The sequence below is a fragment of the Neofelis nebulosa genome, chromosome 8, assembly GCF_028018385.1.
Source record: "Neofelis nebulosa isolate mNeoNeb1 chromosome 8, mNeoNeb1.pri, whole genome shotgun sequence".
Lineage (NCBI taxonomy): Eukaryota > Metazoa > Chordata > Mammalia > Carnivora > Felidae > Neofelis > Neofelis nebulosa.
Genome location: NC_080789.1, coordinates 78,623,275 through 78,646,821, shown reverse-complemented (window position 1 = coordinate 78,646,821; position 23,547 = coordinate 78,623,275). Strand labels below are relative to the sequence as shown.

At 41.0% G+C, this 23,547-nt stretch overlaps 1 protein-coding gene across 7 annotated transcripts in view; it reads right to left on the bottom strand.

The window, feature by feature from the left end:
* DENND5B (DENN domain containing 5B) overlaps nucleotides 1-22,402 on the bottom strand; it is a 187,843-nt gene extending 165,441 nt beyond the window's left edge. For all 7 annotated transcript variants that reach the window (XM_058743176.1, XM_058743179.1, XM_058743178.1 and 4 more), the window contains exon 1: nucleotides 22,161-22,402. In XM_058743176.1, the coding sequence (XP_058599159.1) occupies nucleotides 22,161-22,281 (121 nt within the window). In that variant the 5' untranslated portion in view covers nucleotides 22,282-22,402. The remainder of the gene's footprint in view (nucleotides 1-22,160) is intronic.
* Between the last annotated feature and the right edge of the window lie 1,145 nt (nucleotides 22,403-23,547).

Genomic DNA, 23,547 nt, shown 5'->3' with positions numbered 1-23,547 from the left:
TGGCAAATGGGTCCTATTGACCATTAGAGTCAGCCAGGTTTCTGGGAAGCACTGACCCCAAAAAAGACATTATGTTTCTTCATCTTGCAAAGCCAGAGCAGACAAAAGAGCCAAAGCTAAAAAAAAAGATAAACCAAAGGAAGATTCGACTTAAACATTAAAATCCGTATCATACAAATTTGACACAAACAGCCCCTAGTTTTCAACATTGCTGTCACAATGTTAACCTACAAAAATGAAAAGACTGACCCCACTGTTTTTAAAATCTTAATCTATCACTCAACTAGGTAAAATCTCAGCAGTTGGTATGAACACAACTGCCAACCTCCTTTAAAAAAAAATGAGGGCTGTCTTCTCATGTAAAACAGGGAGCTAATGGAAGGAAATCATATTTAAACATCGACGACATTCCTAAATAGTAGCCAAGTTTCTTCTTAAAAAAAGAAGTAGGAAAAACCAGGTGAATCTCAAGTTACTATTCAGTAAAACAGCAGTTTCATGAGCTTTGAGAATAATTTATATGACAAATTTTCAGAACTTGTTTTTGAATGCCAAATAATAATCCTAGTATCAATGATCCGAAATAAAAGTTAATTTTAAAATATAAAAAAGGATTACTTATGATCTCCTTGATCTACAATCATTTGATTTCAAAAGATCTCCAGGATTTAACAAGAAACATGCAAATGTCTTTTATAAATTAAAAAATTTACGTTTACTAATCACATGGTCTCTAAATCAAAATAAAATATCTTTAATAAAAATGAAGGGTACTGCTTACTAATCAGGAGATATTCATAATTCAGAGATGTTCAAAGTACCACAAATACTTTAAAGCATAATGCACTGTAGTGACTGACTGTTCTCAAATCTTACATTATTTCATTTGCTCCACAACTTATTTTGTAAGAAACTTGAGTATATATAAACTTTTCCTTGAGTGCCTATTCTTTATTGATTACACCGACAGCAAGAAGGAAACAAAACAAGGGCAACCCACTGTAACTTCAGACTGGCTACCAGAAGATGAGAATATGTGAGGATCTAATGGAAACAAGGCAGGGACTGCTGGAGTCCATGAATATTTCAGAAGAATAAATGAAAAGTGTGCCAGATGGGTTTGCTTACAGCTGGCTAACAACTAAATTTCTGACCAAAGCCAAATGCTTCCTTACATAATTTATCAAGCACTTTTCTGTTCCCCTCCACTACAACGCTTTTCATTCCTTTTTTTCTCATTTTCGTTTTCTTTTTTAAAGAGCAATACCATCATAACTTCTCTTTCAAATTAGGACTATTACATAAAATTTTTAAAAGAGAAAAGAAAGGAACACCTGTGTGCCATGAACTGCTGAGGCTGAAGCATAAATCCAGGTGTTACTACTGAAGCAGAAATGGACAAAGTGCTACAAAAGCTAACCACTTCTTTTTAAACAAAGTAGTTTAAAATAAACACTAATTGCCAAGGGTAAGCAACAGCAAAAACACAAATCAACTATGCATAGCCAGCAGAGGTGAAGGCCCATCCTTCCCAGAGCACACTGTTACTGCCTAGCTCTCCAGACTCAACTTCCAATGTTGTACCATGTATTCCAGACACAAAAGCAGCTGAGTGCACGTGTATTCTCAAGTTCTTTTAACAATAAAAATAATAAACATCACATCTGAGCACCCCCTATGTGCCTGGCACTATTCTAAGCATTTGACCAGCATATCCAAAGAGCAGTTAAGAGTACTATTACTATTAGGTAAGGAGAATTGAAGTAACTTGTCCACAGCAGTCTGGCTTCAGAGCCCAAGCTCAAACTCTGCAGTACTGCTTCTCTAAAATAGATCTGTATTATTTACTGCAAATACAAATTGCTTTAAAATCCTGCACACCACTACAGCTTTTGTATACTCTATTTAAAAATTGTTCCTAAAGTTTGTAGGTTCTAAATCAGAAGTTTAAGAGCCTTAACATTGCCCAAATCAGTGTGGTAGCTAGCCCCCAAGATGGCTCTCAACGACCTTGCCTCTGGTAACTCACAGTCTTGTGGAGTTCCCTCTCACAGTATACCAAGCAGGGGTGGTCTGTGTGACCAAAAGCATAAGGCAGAAATGATGGTATGCCACTTCTGAGATTAGGTTGTAAAAGATGTTGGCTTCCGTCACGGACCTCTCTCTGTCTCTGGGCACTTGCTCTGAAGGAAACCAGCAGCCATGCCATTAGGACATGCAGGCAGCCTATGGAGAGGCCCAAGTGGTGAGGAACAAAGAGGCCTGCCCACAATCACACAGGTTGTGACTCTGATGCTTCAGCCACACTTGGGCCAGGCCCTAGGAGGGCTGCAGCCCCTTCCAACAGCTTGACTGTAAACTTATAAGAGAAACCCTGAGCTGGAACCACCCAGCTAAGCTGCTTCTGGTTTCCTGACCCTCACAAAGTATGCAAGATAATAAACATCTGTTTTGAGCACTGTATGTCAGGATACTTTGTCCCACAGGAATAGTTAACTAACATAATCAAGTAGTTCTATTGACAAGCCTATTTATAATGAAGGTGTTAAGAGAAAGAGACTTTTTTTTAGAAGTTTATTTATTTTGAGAGAGAGAGAGAGAGAGACAGCGTGTGCACATGAGCAGGGGAGGGGCAAGGAGGGGAGGGGCAAGGGTGGGAGGGGCAAGGGTGGGAGGGAGGAGGAAAGAATCCGAAGTAGGCTCCACGCTATCAGCACAGAGCCTGATGCAGGGCTCGAACTCATGAACTGTGAGATGATGACCTGAGCTGAAGCCAGACGCTTAACCCACTGAGCTGCCAAGGCACCCCCCCCCAATAAAGTTTTTTTCTAAGTAAAACTTTTATTAATTCAACATGTGTATAACCTTCAACTACCTACTAAAAAGAAAAGAGTGTATCTATGGAGTCCTCTTACATTTATGTGGTTGAGCCCTCTTGACTAATTTATATGTCTTACTTATGTGGATGCCTTTAGTCAACTACATGTAGAAAACCTACTCTGGAAACAGATGGGCAGTCAACAAAATTTGTGATTCCCATGTAAAATGGCCCAAAGTTAATCCTGTTTTCATTTAGAATGTGATTTAAGTCAACATGTAACAGGTTTACTATTATTCGTTTTAAGTATAAGTGCACTGCTTTCCATCAAATTAGGGAGGTGGGCTCTTTCACATAAGAGAATGGCTAAGTTCCTCTGTAATGAATAAGGAGCCTGGATTTGGGCGCAGAAGAACCTTCCTTCTGGTTCTAATTCTGCCACTAGCAATGTAAACTTATACAATTCATTTAACATCTCTGAACATGACTGCAAACTAGGGACTGTATCTGACTTGCTTTAAAAAAATTTTTTTAATGTTTATTTATTTTTGAGATAATGCAAGAGACAGATGTGTGCAAGCAGCGGAGGGGCAGACAGAGGGAGACACAGAATCTGAAGCGGGTTCCAGGCTCTGAGCTGTCAGCCCAGAGCCTGACGCGGGGCTCAAACTCACGAACCGTGAGATCATGACCTCAGCTGAAGTCAGATGCTTAAATGACTGAGCCACTCAGGCGCCCCTGACTTGCTTTAAATAAAAAATATAATTTGAGCAATACCTTCATTATTATTATCATCAAATAAAGTGAAGTAAAAAGGCAGTAACATGGGTAAGAGAAATACATCAAAGTTCAAAGAGTATAATCTAAGATTAATAAAAAAAACCATATCGGAACACAAAGAATACCTCTAGAAACATCCACAAAGAAAGTGATAACTATAAGTGTGTCTGGGGAAAGGAACTGGAAGGCTAGGGAAAAGGATGAGATACACTTTTTAATATAATTTTTTTCTACCTTCTGAAAATGATACCACATAAATGTATTACCTATTTTATTTTAAATGGATAAAATTATCTGTCAGTAAAAAAGGATACAACCCCAAGGATTGTCTTGGAACATCTGAAATAGAGTTAGTTCCATCAACCCCTTAAATCTCATCAAAGTATCTGAGGCTTCCTCTAATCAATTATGTTTATGAAGATAATAGCTAATGTTTATGGAGCAATTACATCCAGTCAGGCTCTATAGTAAACACTATATATGCATTATCAGCTAATTGGCACACACAGTTCTAGAGCAGTAACAGATGACCTGGACATTCTAGGTGGGAATGCCTAGAACCCACTGCAAGCACCTGCAATCATTCCAACTGGTTAGATGGTTGTTTGCCGTACAAACTCCAAAATGTTAAAGAGCATATGGTTTACTGCCTCATAGCTGAAGAATACAGATGCATTCCAAATGCGCTGCTAAAACTTGTCACAGAACAAATGTGCATTTTAGCTACAAACTGAAGCATTGCAGAAAAGAAGGTAAATTATTTACTAATTAATGCCCAGCAAATTATCCTAATTCAAAAATAAGTCTCAGCTTGTATCTGGCCAGCTTCTATATTTTTCTTAATTACAGAATTTTTACACTTCGTGTAAATTAACATGCACCCATTCTTGGTTCCTTCAATAAAAGGAAGGGAGGGCGAGAAGAAGGGAGGGAAAGAATTCATGAGTTATGTCTACAAATAGAGGTAAGTGTCACGTTATGGAAAGAACACAGAACTCCTGGTCTGAAGCCTTGAATTCAAGTTCTAGCTCCACCATTTGTTGTACAAATGCCCTTTAACATTTAATCACTACTACCACGGCTAGATGCAAAAAAAAGCAGTTTTAATTCTCCTTCCTGTAAAGGAAAATAAAGTTATACCAGCATTATCACTATCACAAATTCAAAACTGACCTAAACATCCTCTGAGACTTATTTTCTCCTGTGTTCTTCCCTTCTATGAATGGCACTATCATATCCCTGCTGTCTGGGCCCAAAATCTCAGTCATGTGCGTCTCATCTCCCCTTTAACCTCACATACAATAAAGCTGCCGCATCAATTCATCTAATGTTTCTCCTACGTCTTGTATCCATCCTCTCTTCTTTATTCCCACTGCCACTATCCTAATTCAAGCCCTTCCCCTCTAGTTTGTTTTGTAGAACTGTCTTCTACATTTCACAAAATTCCACATCTATTCACAATAAACAAAGTGTATTTGAGGAAACACACCTCAATATAATAAACGCTATTATATAAGAAAAATTCACAGCTAGCATCATACTCAATGGTGGAAAACTAAGAGCTTTTCCTGTAAGACCAGGAACAAGACAAGGATGCCCACTCTCACCACTTTTATTTAGCATAATACTAGAAGTCCTAGCCACAGCAATCAGACAAGAAAAAGACATCCAAATCACTAAAGAAGTTAAACTGTCACTATTTGCAGATGGCATAAGATACACAGAAAATCCTAAAGACTCCAACAAAAAATTATTAGAATAAATGAATTCAGTAAAATTGCAAAATAACAATTTCCTAACTGGTATCTGCACTTTTAGTTTCTCCCCAGTTTAATTCCACTCTACACCCCTCATCCAGAGTAATATTCCTAAAGCACAGCTTTGAGCATGACATTCCCTTTGTTCAAAACCTTTTAGGGGCTCTTTTCTGTCTCTCAAAGGGCATTGTTCATAGTCTGGCATTCAGTCCGGTTGGTTCCTAGCAGCCATTTCCCTTCCCCTTCCATTGTGAAGCAGCCCTAGTTTTCATCCTAAACTGGTCTCTAAACAGTCCATTTAATCCCATCTTCCTCACCACACCAATATTTTAAGAATGGGCCTCAGGGAAGTGTCACCTAAAGGGGTCTAATCATAGCAAAGCCCAGATTTTTGTTTCATGATGTGACTGGGGAGTGGAGGAGGAAAGTTAAATCTAAGGAAGGTGTGATGTGCAAATGTGAAGTGTGAAGTACTGTCACCATTTAAAAAAAAATTTTTTTTAGCGTTTATTTATTTTTGAGATAGAGAGAAACAGAGTATCAGTGGGGGAGGGTCAGAGAGAGAGGGAGACACAGAATCTGAAACAGGCTCTCAGCACAGAGCCTGACACAGGGCTTGAACTCACAGACTACAAGATCATGACCTGAGCTGAAGTCGGACACTTAACCAACTGAGACACCCAGGCACCCCTACCATTTTATAACCATGAAGGAATGAAGGCACCCTGTAAAGGAAGTCAGCATTGGTGATAGAGCGTAAAGAACTGCAATGAAATGAAGCTAGAGCTCTGTTCAAATTATACCTGAACATCCCACCCCCTAAAAAAACTTATGTGAACCAGCCAAATTCCTTTATTTTTTAGGTCCTCTCTGACCTATAACAAGAAGCATTCTGACAGAAAAATCATCCAAAAGCTAGATTCAGCCTGTCTTCCCAACTCATCTCCCACTCCATGAAATACTTAAAGCAGGCTAATCTACACATCTGTTCTGAGTGACTAACATGTACATTTGGTCCTAGAAACAAAATGTAGGAACACAGATGTGGGAAAAAATAAGCCCCTTCTTCTCCACAGTGCCCCTCTACTTTCTTTAGTTACTATGCTATATGCTCCAAAAATGTTTTCAAGGATCAATGCCAGTCACAGTACTTAAAGCAACTAAAATCCACCTCAATTTGGCCCATCCTAAAAAATAACTAAACAGAAACAAAAATGCAAATAATAACTCTCCAGATAAAAACTAACTAGGGTTCTCTCTCTTTCTTGTGCTTTCTTTTTTGAGTTTTTTTCTTTTTTAGAAGAGTTTGTTTCATTTACTCAAAAAAATTTTAGAATGCACTGTCATTACTGACAGAAGTCCTATTCATAACAGTAAATTGACAGTTTAAAGAAAAAGAGGCAAAAAAATTTAAAAAATAAAGAAAAAGAGGCACATCTGCCCTTGTGTAAGTTTTTCCAATTACTATGATAAATATCCCTTCTTTGCTTTCTTAAGGTCTTCATTTGGTTTAAACATATTTCATATGTTTTTGATGTTTTATATGTTCACGATAAATGGATTTTAGGAGGAAAGTCATTTACAGAAGGGATCTAAAAGCACCAACAGCCAAAACACTGCCAGACAATCAAAGACTGTCGTTGTTCTTATTATTACTCCACTACATGAAAAGAAAAACTGCAGACATTCACTGTGTTCTCTGCAGCTAGTGCCAGCACTAACCATGAAATGTTTACACAGCCTCTACAACGAGGCAGGCAGGGAGCTTTGAGGGATAAGTGTCAAATCTGCTGCTGCTTCTAGATTCAGCCTCCCTAAAATGATTCTCTCATCTCAGGTTGCTACCTGAAGGGAGACAATCAGATTTTCCATCAGAGGTATCTCATACCACCTAAACATATTTCCATTCTGCTATATAACTACAAATAAATCAGATTCCCACTAAGACAAAAATCCAGAGTTTATCTTATCTGTCACTGAACTAACTGCCTCTTTTTCTTATTAGCTTCTTTCCTCTGTCTTCCCATCTCATTTGTCATCGGCACTTTCCCCTTTCTTTTCCATAAAGGAAAAAAAATAGATTATTTTAGCATTAAACTCCTGGGGTTCAAAGCTACTTTCTTTTCCCATTTCACTTTAATTCCTGGTGGTATAAAGCATTTTGGTTAAAAGAAAGCGTTGTCAAGTACTAAGGATTTAATGTTTATCCCTCAAATTAAACACCTGAGGTAGAGAACTCCATTTCATTTATTTATTCACTCTTTCAATCAATAATTATTTACAGAGATCTTTAAAGATGTCATATACTAAATCAGCGGCAATGACTTCAACCTAAAAAAATGCTACTGTGTTTCTCGGATTATTGCTCAGCTCATTTAGCCACATCACTTCAGTTAAATGGTCACTCTGGCATCTAATTAGTGACCAGAAATCAGAACTTCTATTTTTATTTTAAATTCTACCCCTTCTGGGATAACAGGTGTTCATTGTTTTCTTTAATGTAATCCTGTATTCTCTAGTTTTTATTTATTTTTGTTTTTATTGTTCTCATTAAAATGAGCATATAGTACTTCTATAATTTAAAAGCCACAACTTTTTAATTTTTTTAAAGGTGTATTTATTTATTTTGAGAGAGAGGGAGTGCAAGTGGGGTAGGGGCAGAGAGAAAAGGAGAAAGAGAATCCCAAGCAGGCTCCATGCTCAGCCTGACATGGGGCTTGATCCCACGACTGTGAGATCATGAGTCAAAATCAAGAGTCAGATATTCAACTGACTGAGCGACCCAGGCGCCCTCTAATGCCACAACTTTTTAAAAAGCACTTACTGCCTTTTATTAATTCAAACCAATTATTTTATTTATCTTCACCTCTGGTGGAACATTTCAGTGTGTAAAACAGACATTCCTCAGAAAGTTCTACTAAAATGTCTGAAACAGCAAATGCTTAGTTTTCTGGGTAAACCTAAAGATAGTATGCAAAACAATAATAAAATAGATCATCCCCAACATTTTATTTTTGACACTAATTTTATCCTGTCTAAAAAAGCAAACAAAAAACAAACCTATATGCTCTACCAACAAGTAGCAAAATCAAATGATCTCCTTTTGTCTATCCCTGATGCTCTTCCTACTCTATTTTAGGCATCTAATAAGGTGTCTAAAAAGCATTTAGTATCAAATAAGCAGGTTAAAGGGTTGATTTTCTCTGAAAATATTCAATTTGTTATTCTTGCATGATACCCTCTGAATCCAGATTTTAACTTTTCATTCCAAACAGACAACAATGGGGAGTAAATAGGGTCTCTCTTGGGTTTCCTTATCCTAGAAAGCTGTAATTTTTGGCCTCTCCCTAAATAAGCAACATTACTTTACAAAGTTTTATTCCAAATAAAAAACATATTTAGTCATACACACACCCACAAAACTTCAAAGTTCCTATTAGAGAATATATAGATACTCTGGAAAATGTTAAGAAAAAAATAGACTTCTTAAAGAAAAAAATTTAAAGAAAAAACGCATGTCTACAACTAAATCTGAATGTTCTCCTCAATTCTAAGAACATCTTTTAAGAAAGCATAAAGCTTTAATGTTGCTGTGTAAGGAAACTTGGGTACATTGAGGAAAAGCTCAAAGGCCCATAATCTCATCACAAAGCAGCAGGGTCAAAAGGCAGAGGTCAGGGAACAGGGGAACAGGGTGAAAAACAGTTCCCACACTTGAGAGGAGACTGTATCTCATTTCAGGAGATGGTCAAAAGCTATTCAGTTGTATTTACTAAAATAATACAACCATTTACATTCTCCTTTAAGTCCCAAAGCGAATCTGTATTTCAAAAAGAATTTCTTATTTTTAAAAGCAAGGAATTTAAGAAGTTACTTCTTTCCCCTACATATTAAAAAAAGAAAAAAAAAAAAACAAATCTCTCACACACATACACCAATGCTTCAGCTGTCCATCAAAGACTGACTTTCAGTTAAAAGCTGTCACCTGACGAATTCAACGGAGTTCAATGGGGCAGAGAAATAAATACTAAATGTGCATACATGTCAACAGACAGTTCACATCAAGGCCTCTGCCCCCTAATGATTCAACAAAGTATGTCTACTTCTTGTGGTCCTAGGCCACATTCAGAAAAATCTAAATTTTCACTCTTCCAGGGAAGAATGAATGTGATTTTGTTAAACTTTCAGTCAGTGCAGCATTTGTGCTGGAGACTTTATAATGACTCCTCCAGCAGGCTATTAAATCTGAGGGCTCCAAGTTCTAGGACATTTGTCTGGATATCTCTGCACAATTTCTCACACTCTAACCATAAAATCTGTGTTCCAAGTACAAAAGAGAGAGAGAGAGAGAGAGAGACAGAGAGATCGATCAAAAGATCAGGAAAAGAGGACTTTTGGAATAAGAGGTGGGGTTTTCGACGGCCTTCCACCCTCCCATACTCTCTCCCCACTGACCCCTTCCACCAGGGACAAGACAGTTTACAAGTGGTTAGTTTACAAGTGGTTCACAGTACATTGAAGCCCGTCCATCCTTCACTGTGAGGAGTACACAAAATATTACATTTGAGCACACACAGCTTTCTTATATTTATTTTAAATCAAATGGTAGCTAGAACTGCCAATGGAAAAAATAAGCACTGCCAGACAGGAGTGAGAACAACTAAACAAAATAACCTATTTTGGCATACTCACCTCAATGGTACCAATGCTTGTGTTTTAATAAACTGTGAAATCAGTCATTGTTCTTGTGAACAATGGCACAAAGCAAATGAAGTCAAGTTGGAAAGCTCATTTCCCTGGAGCTGAGCCAGAACATTTTAAAAGCCAGACAAAAGTTTATTAAGAAAAAGAATACACTTGAGACAGGAGATGGGGAACATTCTTAAACAATCTGTTATCTTATTACCCCAGCCATTTAAATTTCTTCAAAGGTTAGGGTTAAAGTTGAAGTGAAGAGAAAGTAACCTAGAAAATAAAACAAAACACTGTGGTCCTGGAAGTGAATCATCCATAAACTTTAAGCCTATAACTGGTCCTAAATTTCTGCTGCTCAAATTATTCCAACCCAAGTCTGTAGCTGATTCTCCTCAAATTCCATTTGACACGCTAATGCCAAGTCTTGTGACAGGGAAGACTTCCATGTCAGGGAATCATACAGGAGTCCAAGATGCTACTCCCCTTCAAAACAATTCCTGTCTTATCTGCCTAGGAGGTAATAATCCCTCCTTGCTATTTTAGTCCCAAACTACAGCAAAAAGGAAAAAAAAAAAAAAATGATATAAATTTAGCATACAGAAAGAATATTGTTTAGCAAATTGTCCCTGTTTCCTCAAAGAAGGATGAGAAAAGACAAAGGAAAGAAACTAAAGGTACACTAGAAACAAAGTATTAAACCTGAAAAGCCAGGGGAAATCAGAAACTCTGCCCAGTTTCTGCTGGGATGAAGTAACTGGAAGATCTACTTAGACATTAACAACTCTTCACCAAGATGACACTGGAGATTTTGATCAAAATATTTCTGGGGCGCCTGGGTGGCTCAATCCGTTGAGCGTCCGACTTTGGCTCAGGTCATGATCTCACGGTCTGTGAGTTCAAGCCCCGCGTCAGGCTCTGTGCTGACAGCTCAGAGCCTGGAGCCTGCTTCGGATTCTGTGTCTCCCTCTCTCTCTTCCCCTCCCCTGCTCATGCTCTGTCTCTCTCTGTCTCAAAAATAAAAAAATTAAAAATTAAAAAAAATTTTAAAAAAACATTAAAATTAAAAAAAAAAAAAGAATATTTCTTCTTCTTCATATAAAGAGACAACCAAAAAAGCAATAGGTAGTGACTTCATAAGGACTAAGGTGAAAGGGCGATCTTTGTAGAAAGGATGGGGGGGGGGGGGGTGCGGGGAAGGTACAAAAAGCCTGGTCTGAGCAAATTTATGCCAAACTGTACAGAAGAATTAAGACTCTCAGAACCTTATGTATCACTTCTACCATGTTTCCTCAAACTATAGAAAAATTCCCTGTGTTAATAAATGACTATAAGAATGTACTGTACTCAGAAAAAAGGACGACAGGAAAGGGCAAGAAAACATGCTCTTCAAAGCAGAAACCCGATTCTCCAGGTTTGACCAGGAGAAAATTACATAAAACAGATGGATTGACATCACAAGGCCTCTGAGATCTAGACAGACTACTGAAAAATATCTTTAAACTGGGTTTCACAGTTTAGACCAATACCGAAGTATTCAGCATGCTGGTCCTCACAGCAGAGCTGAAATTACAAGTATCTAGTAGTCTAGATCAGCCTAAGTGTTGAAAAACATACTCCCATGTATGTCCTCAGATTATGAACAAAAAAAATTTTTTTTAATCTACAGGGAAGGAAAGCAAGTAAGAATACTTTTGTAGTGGTATTCCTAAGAGAGTACGAACATGTGAAAACTATTCACAGCTCATCAGTAACAGTAGCTTAGCAGCAGCATTAACTACACATATTTCCCATTATGTGTTGGCTATACACAATGACTGTCGTGGTGCATAAAATGCCACCTCTTTCTCTTCCATCCAAAAAAGCACATAAGAATGGAACTGAGAGAGAATGGCGTCATTAGAGGGAAGACCTTGAATCCATTCCACTTATTTTTTTTTTCATTCCACTTATTTTTAAACGTATCATTTACAGCCTCAGTATTTCAACTACTGTTAATAATTACTGTGACTCAGCTCAGAAAAGACAGGCCCACTAATATGTCACCACCTAGGAGTTGAGGATAGCTGGTCTAGATGATTTGGAGAAGCAGCAAGGCACAGTGGAAGAGGCATATGCTGGAGTCAGAGAGGCTGGGATACATCCCAGTTTTTGGTCTCTGTGAGTTTGGGGAACACCTCACTGAACCTCAGCCTCCTCATCTATAAAATGAGGGAAATGATACCTTCAGGTTATTACGAAGACTAAAAATAATGCTTATAAATCACCAACCACAATTCATGACTCCATAAATGTTAGCTATTTTCATAGCTTCATTGTATAAAGGTGACTTCCTAGAGCGCCTTCCGACTTAATGCTAACACATATCTTTGAAAGTCATTTAGAGAAAACATTATTTCAAAAATAGCTTTGTACCAGTGACATATAGAAGTTTATAAAAAAAAAATGTAAGGTATTAACTCAAAATGTTCATGTTAACTAGAACAGTTATAATATTTAATTTAGAATAAAGTTAGTCGAAGTCACGGATTCTTGGAAAAGGCTCAGGGATGTCTAAGAAAGCAACTGTTTCATGTTTTTATCCTCATGATGTGCTATTCCAGCAGCATATAAAATACTTCCACTTTTATTCCTAGAATTCTCACTTCTTAGCTCCTTACACTCATTTTGTTTGAAAAGTAAAGAGGAAAAGACAGTCTTACTGCAAGTTTTTGGTCATTACATGGTGCCATTTCAACAAGTCAAGTCTTAGATGGAACAGAACATTATGCAGGTTACAATAAAGACAAAAACTTTAGAGAAACAAAGAAACTGTCCTGGCTGACCATATCCAAAACTGATATGGGATGCTCGTGAAGAAGGAAACTATGAACGCAATTTCCTAAGATATTCCTCTAAAATCACAATGGAAGCTACAACTGATCTTTAGTACAACCACTTTCTAAAATTTCATAAACACTAGCCACCATTTATGTGCTCATCACCTGGCATTAGTTTTTAAATAAATAAGACATGTTATATGCTTAAAAAACAAAAACGAGCAAAAAAACCTTGCTAATACCTGCATACTTGTTTGTATAAAGCTGTTTTTTAAAAAAAGGTTATTCATTTATTCATCACAGTTTATGTCAAGAGAGAACTAATAGGCTAACAAATTCTAGGGGCGCCTGGGTAGCTCAGTCAGTTAAGCATCTGACTCTTGATTTCAGCTCAGGTCATGATCTCATGATTTGAGGGACTAAACCCCATACTGGACTCTGTGCTGACAGCTCAGAGCCTGGAGCCTGCTTGGGATTCTCTCTCCCCTCTCTCTCTGCTCCTCCCCCTGCTTGAGCTCCTTCTCTCTCAAAATAAATAAATACTTTAAAAAAAATTTTTTTGGGGGCGCCTGGGTGGCTCGGTCGGTTAAGCGTCCGACTTCGGCTCAGGTCATGATCTCACGGTCCGTGGGTTCGAGCCCCCCGTCGGGCTCTGTGCTGACAGCTCAGAGCCTGGAGGAGCCTGTTTCAGATTCTGTGTCTCCCTCTCTCTCTGCCCCTCCCCTGTTCATGCTCTGTCTCTGTCTCAAAAATAAATAAACGTCAAAAAAAAAATTTAAAAAAAAATTTTTTTAATGTTCATTCATTTTCTTGAAAGAGAGAGAAAGAGACAGAGTGTGAGTGGGGGAGGGGCAGAGAGAGAGAGAGAGAGAGAGAGGGAGACACAGAATCTGAAGCAGGCTTCAGGCTCTGAGCTGTCAGCACAGAGCCCAATGTGGGGCTCGAGCTCCCGAACCCCAAGATCATGACCTGAGCTGAAGTCAGATGTTTGACTGAGCCACCCAGGTACCCTAAATAAATATTGTTTAAAAAAGAAGAAACTTTAGTAGCTCACCCCAAAACTGAAAAATACCTTTTTGAAGAATTAATCATGGGACATCCGGGTGGCTGTCAGTGAAGCATCCAACTTTTCATTTCAGCTTAGGTCATGATCTCACAGTCCTTGAGTTCGAGCCCCAGGTCAGCCTCTGCCCTGACAGCATGGAGCCTGCTTGGGATCCTGTGTCTCCCTCTCTCTCTGCCCCTCCCCGCTCACGCTCTCTCTTGCTCTCAAAAATAAAAACATCAAAAGGAGAAAGAAGGTGAAGTAAATAAATGCATTTACAATATATTGCCAGGAACCATTAGTGCTATGAGGAAAATAAAGCAGGGTTACTGGCAAGAGTGGGGCAAGCAGGGGAAAGAAGGACACTATCTTATACAGGATGGCCTGAGAAGGCAACTCTGAGGAGGTAACACTTGTGCAGAGACCTGAATGAGGAGAAGCAGCACATCTTGCCAAGATGTCGGGCTACACTGTCCAAGAGGGTAGCCAGCCACGAGTGGCTATTAAACACTTGAAACATGGCTAGTCCAAACTGAGATATGAGGTAAAATATACACTGGATTTTGAGATTTTTAAGATTTAGTAAGAAAAAAAAGAATGTTAAATATCTCAATAATTTTCATGTTGATTATATGCTCAAATAATACCCTAGATAAATAAAATACACCATTAAAATTAATTATCACCTGTTTCTTTTTACCTTTTTTTGAATGTGGCTATTAAAAATTTTAAACTACATATGTGTCTCATATTATATTTATAATGGACAATACTGGTCTAGGGGAAGAGGATTCCCGGGAGAGGAGAGAAGATGAACAGGCCATAAGACAAGAACAGCTTGCTGTTTTTAAGGACCTTCAAGAAAACCAACACAGCAGGAAGAATGATCCAGTCAGAAAAAGCTGGAAAGGTAGGTAAAGACCAGATCATGAAGAGCTTTGCAAACCAGGGTGCTGTATATCTGTGTGTCTCCCAAAATTTGTGTGTTGAAATTTAATACCAATGTGATGGTATCTGGAGATGGGGCCTGTGAGAAATGGTTAGGTCATGAGGGTGGAGCCCCCATGAATGGGACTCATGCCCTTATAAAAGAGATCCCAGAGAGCTCTCTCAGCCCTTCCACATAAGAGGGCCATCTATGAACCAGGAAGAGGGCCCTCCCCAGACACAGGATCTGTTAGCATCTTGAACTTGGACTCCCAGCCTCCAGAACTGTGAGATATAAATGTCTGTTATTTACAAGCCACCCAGTCTATAGTATTGTTATAGCAGCCTGAACAAACTGAGACACAGGGTAAAGAGTTTGAATCTTAATCCAAATACAAAGGAAGCTACTGAAGAATTTTAAGCCAAAAAAATTATTCTTAGATCCCACTGCCTATTTTGTGGATAACTGGCAGTGTCACGTATACTGCTAGTACAGACTTCTAGAGATTATCTAATACAGTGATTTCAAACAGGGGTCCCTGGCTCCCTAAGAACCAATATAGATAGTAATTGAGAGTCTGTGAACTGATATAATATTTCAAAAAGCTCATTAAAAACTGCACCTTTCCGGGGCGCCTGGGTGGCTCAGTCGGTTAAGCGTCCGCCTTCAGCTCAGGTCACGATCTCACGGTCCGTGAGTTCGAGCCCTGCGTCGGGCTCTGTGCTGATGGCGCCTGCTTCCGATTCTGTGTCTCCCTCTCTCTCTCTGCCCCTCCCCCATTCATGCTCTGTCTCTGTCTCAAAAATAAATAAACGTTAAAAAAAAATTAAAAAAAAAAACTGCACCTTTCCTATAAAGGGAACTGCATAGACCTTTTTTTTCCCTTTCCTTGTGGCTGAAATTTTTAAAATTTTTCTTTAATGTTTATTTTTGAGAGAGAGCACACACACATGCACGTGCAAATGGCAGAGGGGCAGAGAGAGAGGGAGACACAAAATCTGAAGCAGGCCCCAGGCTCTGAGCTGTCAGCACAGAACCCCACGAGGGGATCAAACCCACAAACCGTGAGATCATGACCTGAGCTGAAGTCTGGTGCTTAACCGAATGAGCCACCCAGGCACCCCTCTGGCTGAAATTTTAATTTCTCAATCAGTCCTCATGTGGCATATGTGGTATATATCAGTTCTTGTACACTATGCCATTAAAAAAAATTTTTTTTAATGTTTATTTATTTTTGAGAGAGACAGAGTGGGAGCAGGGGAGGGGCTGAGAAAGAAGGAGACACAGAGAATCCAACGCAGCTCCAGGCTCTGAGCTGTCAACACAGAGCCCAATGCTGGGCTCAAACTCATGGACCATGAGATCATGACCTGAGCTGAAGGCAGTTGCTTCACTGACTATGTGAAGTCTACTCTATGTCATCTAGAATTAATTTTTTTTAAATAGATATATTTAGTTTTTTCACTCAAAAACAAGTTCAGGCTCATGAAAGAGAGGGGTGGTATGTTCAGAAATCAGTCACTTCATTTACCCATTCAAAATAGATGAAAACACTGAAGCCCACAGATGTCCTAAGTATCAGGCCAGGATTGGACTCTGGCTTCTGCCTGTGCATCCAGCTCTAATTATGGTTTCACAAACAATCATACCTTCCTTTGTCCACACTTTTTCGATTGCAGAACCAACAGAAAGAGATCTTGCAAGTCTAAAATACTGCCTCAGCAGAAGGAAGAAAGGTCTTCTCCTCGCCTGGCAACAGCCCACCCAATAAGAGACTGTTACAATTCAGTGACACTGCAAAGCCACCACACTTTGAATTCCCAGTTTACTCCAATGGACTTTGTGTTTATAAGAGGCCCTCCCCGACTCCCCTCTTTCCTTTGTAAAAGAGGAGTACTCTACTTTCTTCTCCAGACTTGCCTATGGTTTTGCTGTAGCTTGCATGTCCTGAATTACAATTCTCTGCTATTCCTGAATAAACCCATTTTTCCTGGTAAAATAACTTGGCGGCTTTATTTTTAAGATTAATAATGTCAACACAGATAACAACCAAGATACCTCCAATGGTGGTCATATCAGGGCAGCTCTATAACCCACCCAAGCCTGTACATGAGGCCATTGCTTTTAAAGTCATACTTTAGCAGTCTTAACTATGACATGTAGTCTGGAATAAAGGCAAGCCTGAAATGCTTGCTAAACTCAAGTCAAGCTCATCTTTTTTCTGAACTTAAATAAAATAACTATGGAGCCTAGTAGTGTACTACAAGAACCAGGCTCTAGTTGTCTGTCTGCTGCCAGTCAAATGTGTTCTTTGAGAGGGTCCTTAATCTCTAGCCTTGGTTTCTTCCCTGATAAATGATGTCCGAGGTCCCTTCCAGGACTATTATGGCATCATACTGTCAGTCTCAACTAAATTTTGTACAGTTGACCTTTGAACAACACATGATTGAACTGTGAAGGTCCACTTACGTGCAGATTTTAAAAAATAAATACAGCATAGTACTGCAAATGTATTTTCTCTTCCTTACAATAACATTTCTTAATAACATTTTCTTTTCTTTCTTATTTTATTGTTAGAATACACTACATAATACATGTAATGTACAAAATGTGTGTTGACTATGTTATCGGTAAGTTTTCTCGAGTTTTAGAGGAGTCAAAAGATAATATGTGGGTTTTCAACTGTGTAGGGGGGTTCAGCCCTCCTAACCAAGGGTTAACTGTATTTGAATTTAGACCATAGTCTTCACTGCCTCAAAGCTCTTCTGGAAACCACACCCAAGACAACCAAAGCTAAAAATAAATAGAGGCACCGAGGAAGATATCTAAACAAAGGCCTGTGACAGGGATTGCACCCGTCATACTTCAGTATCCCTCAGCAGAACTGAATCTATGCTACCATTGGAATGCTTTATTTTTTTTAACGTTTATTTATTTTTGAGAGAGAGAGAGAGAGAGAGAGAGACAGAGAGTGTGAGCAGGGAAGGCGCAGAGAGAGAGGGAGACACAGAATCTGAAACAGGCTCCAGGCTCTGAGCTGTCCGCACAGAGCCCGACGCGGGACTCAAACTCACAGACTGTGAGCTCCTGACCTGAGCCAAAGTTGGACACTCAACCGACTGAGCCACCCAGGTGCCCCACCACTGAAATGCTTTAAAATATTCTGGTCACCACACAATTTGTGGACTCATATGTAAACTTTATACTCATTCACTTATTAAACACTGTGTATACGGTTCTATGAAAGAGAGAGGGCAAAGACCGTAAGGCCCCTCTGGGGGCTTGCGTATTTATGTTACTCAAATAAAGGTCCTTCATTTTTCTAATTGCCTAAAAGATTTGTTGCTGTAAATCAAGCCATGTAAATTCCTACAGCTAGGTCTTAGAGGGAGTAAGAGACATAAAAGAAAATTTCAAAATGTCGTCTGCCTTCATGTCAACTAATTCTAACAACTTCTGTTTACACCTCCTTTTGTCTTATGCAAAAACCAATTTGAAATCCTTTTCATATATTTAATACTTAAATAAAATTTAAATATTTCTACTTTAATATCAAAAGGACTTTTTTATGGATACAGTACATTTTAAAAATATACAATGAATAGGAAAAGCACAACAGCTACGATGAGCTAAAGAAAGGACAATAGGAAGTACCAGTATATCTGTATGTGTATATATATGTATATATATATGATTATATATATATGTGTGCGTATATATATATACATATACGCACACATATATATATAAGAAATCTTTCCCACTGTCGGTAAAGCTAACCTTTACTGGGAGGAGTGTCTAAAAATCGATCTAAAGCCCTGATAACTTTATCATAAGGTCTTAGTCTATCTATCTATTACTATAGTAATAGTCTATCTATTACTTCATCATATGATTTGTGTTCTTAATTTTATTTCAATGCCCCACCACCTGCAAAGCATGAATCCTAGGGACATGTATATGTTAAGAAAAAAAATCTGTAAAGCAATGAGTAAAATTTATGTTTAATAGAAGTCAACTTAGACCTTCTACAGGCAGGGTGACAACTTGCTAAGAAACAGTGTGATAAAAATAGATCAGTTCCATAAAAGTAAAATAGAAACTTAACTATATTTAACTTTGAAATTAATGCAGCAAAACAGAAAATAACCTCCTGACTAATTTGCCTAACTCACTGGCCTTGTTTCCTCATCCTCAAATGTAGCTCTGTGCAAACAGTCAAGAAGATTGTTAGTTGAGAACATGATACTACATTCTCTTGTTTACCTCTCATCTTACTGGCCGCACTTTCTGGTTGTTTCCTCTTCATCCTCCTCACCTCTGAATGTTGGAGTATCTCCAGGATTCAGTCCTTGAGCCTCTTCTCTTTTCTATCTATACTCACTCCTTGGGTCATCCAATTTCATGGCTTTCAGCTCATGTCTATATATAAATTTTGACTGCGGGAGAGATGCCTTGCCTACCTGACATCTCCATTTGAATGTCTAATGGGTACCTCAAACTTAATACATCCAAAACTGAGCTAATCTCCAGCCTGCTTCTCCATCCATCTTTCTATTTCAGTAAATAGAGATGTTTAAAATTGTTTAGGCCAAAAATCTTAGAATCATCTTTGATCTCTTTCTTTGACTATGAATACCATATCCAATTCATCAGCAAGTCCTGCTGGCTCTACCTCCAAAATATATCCAGTTTCTTACCACTTCACTGCTACTGCTTTAATCCAAGCCACCAACACCTCCCACCTCAAATAATGAAAAAGAGCCTCCTAACTGGTCTGCTTCTAACCTTGCCCTTGACATAGTCTAATCAACAAGAGAGCCATCGCAATCCTTTCAGAGAGTGCATCAAATCTTTCCAATCTTATCTTTCCACTGCTCAAAACCTCCTGGTAGTTTTCCATCTCAGAGTAAAAGCTCAACAATTGTCTGTTAGACCCTACACAATCTCCCTACCCTTTCTCTATGATCATATCTACTACTTTCCTCCCCACTTAGCTCCAACCACCCTGGCGTCCCTACAGTTACCTGCACAAACTAGGCACTCTCCCACCTCATCTTTGCATGTACTGTCTGCAATGCTGTTCCCCAAGACAATCCTCATGGCTTGCTTCCTCATCTCCCTCATGGCTCTGTTCTAAGATCACCTTTTCTGAGGCCTTCCCTAACCATCTTATTTAAAGTCTGCAACCCCACCATCCCACCATTGTGCTGGCACTACCCTAGTCTCACTTCCCTGCTGTATTTTTCCTCATAGCACTCACTGACATCTGGCACTCTGTATTTTCATTCTTTGTTTACACTAGAATGTAAGCACTATGACGGCAGGGATTTTTGACTGCTTTGTTCATAGCTGTCCCCAGTGCCTATAACACAATCCACACCTTAAGGCTTTCAAAACTATTTGGTGAATGAATCATTGTACTGAAATATTATCAGGCAGAAGTGATTAGTACTTCAAAACGCCAAATATTATGAGGGGCAGAAATCTCAATCATCCACACTCATGAATAATACTGCAAAATGAGAAGCCAGTTGGTGTCTAAAAAATGAATTAAAAATTAATTTTTTACTACTTAATTTTATTAAAGCCATCTGCACTGTGCCTGAAGAGTCCCAGGCCCCATCTACAGGTGTTTTAGCTTTACTAGGCATATAGATTGGAAACAGATAAGGAAAAAATACAGGCTTTTTCCTTTCATCATCACTACTGACAAAAGGCCTCCAAGTGATCCAGTACCACAAACGATTACGAAGTTTAGGGAAGAAAAGATTCTAGAAAAATAAAATAATCCCTTCAATCCCAAAAGAGGAATCTCTCCAAATCTCTCTGCAGACATGTTTTCTAACTTCATTATCACTTAACAAAGCCATTCTTAATATGTACATGAAATTTTAATTGAAGAAACAACATGACTATATAATTACACATACAGAAAAACCTGGTACTCATCCCTCTTTTCCAAAAAATCTTTAACTAAAACTAGACTTAGAGTTTTTGTTGAAAATGTTTTGTTGTGAGCCTGGCTTTAAAAGATACTGTCTTAGCTAAGACACGAGTTGATCAGTAGTGGACCTTACAGCTGAACACTTTTGTCTAGTTTGTTTATTATTTAATACATTGTTCTGAATCCCCTCTCCTACTCCCAAAAAAGTAAAAGAGAAAACAAAAATACACATTAGTGCAATCAATAAGGCATGCTATGTCCAAAGCAAGCTGTTCTGAAAGGCTATGAGCTAAGTGTTTGACACTGACACAGATAAAGTTCAGGCGATAGATGTCACTTGTGTCACCCATTAGCAACAACAACAACAACAAAAAACCAAGATTTAGATCCCAAGAAGGCAAGCATAAAGGAGCGTGAAAAATGAAATCGGTCATTCCTCCACGGCCTCCTCTCAACACTGCGCACTCATCCCTCCCGCCCCCCCTCAACACAATCATCCTTTAACGGCCCCTTTCCCAGTATCGGTTCCCAGCTCAGCCCTGCACTGCGCCATCAAATAAGTAAAAAGAAGGCAACGATGCTCCTCCAAGAAAAGCCAGGCAGTAACACACGGTGCACCCAACTGAGGGGAGAATGTCCAACTACTAAACTCAGAAACAGCGTAGGCAGTGTCAACAAAGCGTCGTGCCGAGTCCCGAGCGTCCAAAGGTCCTCGCCAGCTCCCGTGACACTGCCAAATAGACAGGATTCCAAAAGGTGAGTCGACCGTCATCGCAGAACGCGAGGCGGGAAGCGGCGCAGACCCGACACAGTCAAGGATGTTAAGTCCAACCAGCCTCCTGCCTGCACTCGCCCAGCGGGCCATCACCGCCTCAGTGGACGCGACGCCCGCCGCCCAGCGGTCTCTGTCGCCGCCTCCCCCGAAGGGGTCTGAGCGCCGCGTCACGTGCCAGGGCTGAAACTTCGCAGCCAGGCGGAGGGAGGTAGGATGCACGGGATCGCAGCAAGGCCGGGGAGTTAGTGCGCCCGGTGACTCACCCGCCGCCTCCGCGAGCAGCTGCGGGTGAGGGGGCCTGCGTGCGGGGTGGGGGCCGTGCCCTAGGGGCCGCCCCCGCCCCCGTTATTAATAACCCCGCGCCTGGGAGGCGAAAGCCCTAGGCGAGCGCCCTCAGCAGCAGGACGCCCGCGGGCTCAGCAGCGCACCCTGCACGCGGAATAAATAACAATGTCATTAAATCGCCGCCCGAGCGCCAGTCCGGATGGAGAGCGGGCGCCGCCGGGAGCCGACTTTGTCTAGAACCCGCCTCCCGCGCGTCCCCGCAGCGTCCCTCGCGTCCCTGAGGGGACCCCCGCGCCGCCGCAGCCCGGCCTTACCCGCCAGCTCGTCGGGCTCCAGCCCACTGTCTGCGTCGATCCCGCAGAGCACGAAGTAGTGCGCGAAGCGGCAGGCGGCCGGGGAGGAGCCCGAGCCGGGGCCGGGCGCCGCGCCGCTCATCCCGGCCGAGCTGCTCCTGCCGCTACCGCTGCTGCCGCCGCCGCCGCCGCCGCTCGGGAAGGCTCGCTGCCTAGGCTGCGGTCTCCGCGCGCCTGTCCTAGGGCGACACCGGCGCGCCCATGGCCGCGCAGCCGCCGCTCGTCACCGCAGCCTCGCTCCACGCTCGGCGCCCGAGAAGCGGCCGCGAGCTCGCGCTCAGTCGGTCCCGAAGCCGGTCCAGGGTGGGGGAGGGGCGCGCAGGGGGAGTGTCGGCGTGAGAGGCTCGCACCGCCGTAGCTGCGCTTGCGAACTGGAAGCCGAGGCGTCTGGCGCCCGCCGGTCAGCTGAGCGGCGTTCTGGCTGTGGGAGCGCGGGGAGGGCGGGGGCGCCGAAGACCTGCGCGTGGGGCGGGAAGGGAAGGAGGGGGGAGCGCGCTCGCGAGGTGCAGGAGCGCGCGCTTCGGCCGTGTGCGCGCGCGCGCCCCGTGGACTCCAAGGGAGCGCTTGGCGCGCGCAGGATTCATGCCCGCCAGCCGGGGCCGCGGCGCTGGGGGCGGCCGCACACACGCCTGCTGGCCTCCGCCCGCCAACTGGAGGGGTTAGCCGCAGAGCAGGATTCTGTCTTCTAAAGGAGATGCTACCTATCCTAATTAAAAAGAAAAAACAATGCGGCTTTGGGGAAGGTTCCAGCTGGTCTGAGATCATTTCCCACAACGGCCTGGACCATTAACATCTTTTAAACTGCGGCGGGTGCAGATGCCTGTCTCGTTTTAAGACCTTAATCCTTGAATCTTGCCCTCAGCCCTCACCCCATCCACAAGCCATCCTTAGTGAATTGGTGACAACTTAATATCCACAAAGCGTTGAGACTTCTAAAAGGACGATTACCTACTCTCCGCTCCCCTTCTGTAATTTACCCTGACATTTTCCAGGTCAATGTAAAGTAGCCAAGGCATTCCAGTTCCCCAGCGCTGTACTCAGTTGATATAATCAGCTCTCCCTGCAGGTATAATCAGCGACTGATAAGGCAACAAGAATTAGACCCTGAACTCTGCTCCTCACAAGGCCATGGCTTTCTTACCCTGCTCTTCCCTCTGATTTCCACTCAGGAGTTCACTAACCGGGTTTTATTCCTTTGAAAGGTGAAAAACCCAGTGGATTCCATTTCCACATTGTCATTCCTTCCGTACCAGTCCCTACTCTAAGGGTTTGGGTATAAGGTGGGCATAGTGAGAGGTGGGGGGCATCATGAATACCACTCCCTTCCAGGGAGGTAGACTGAGAGAAT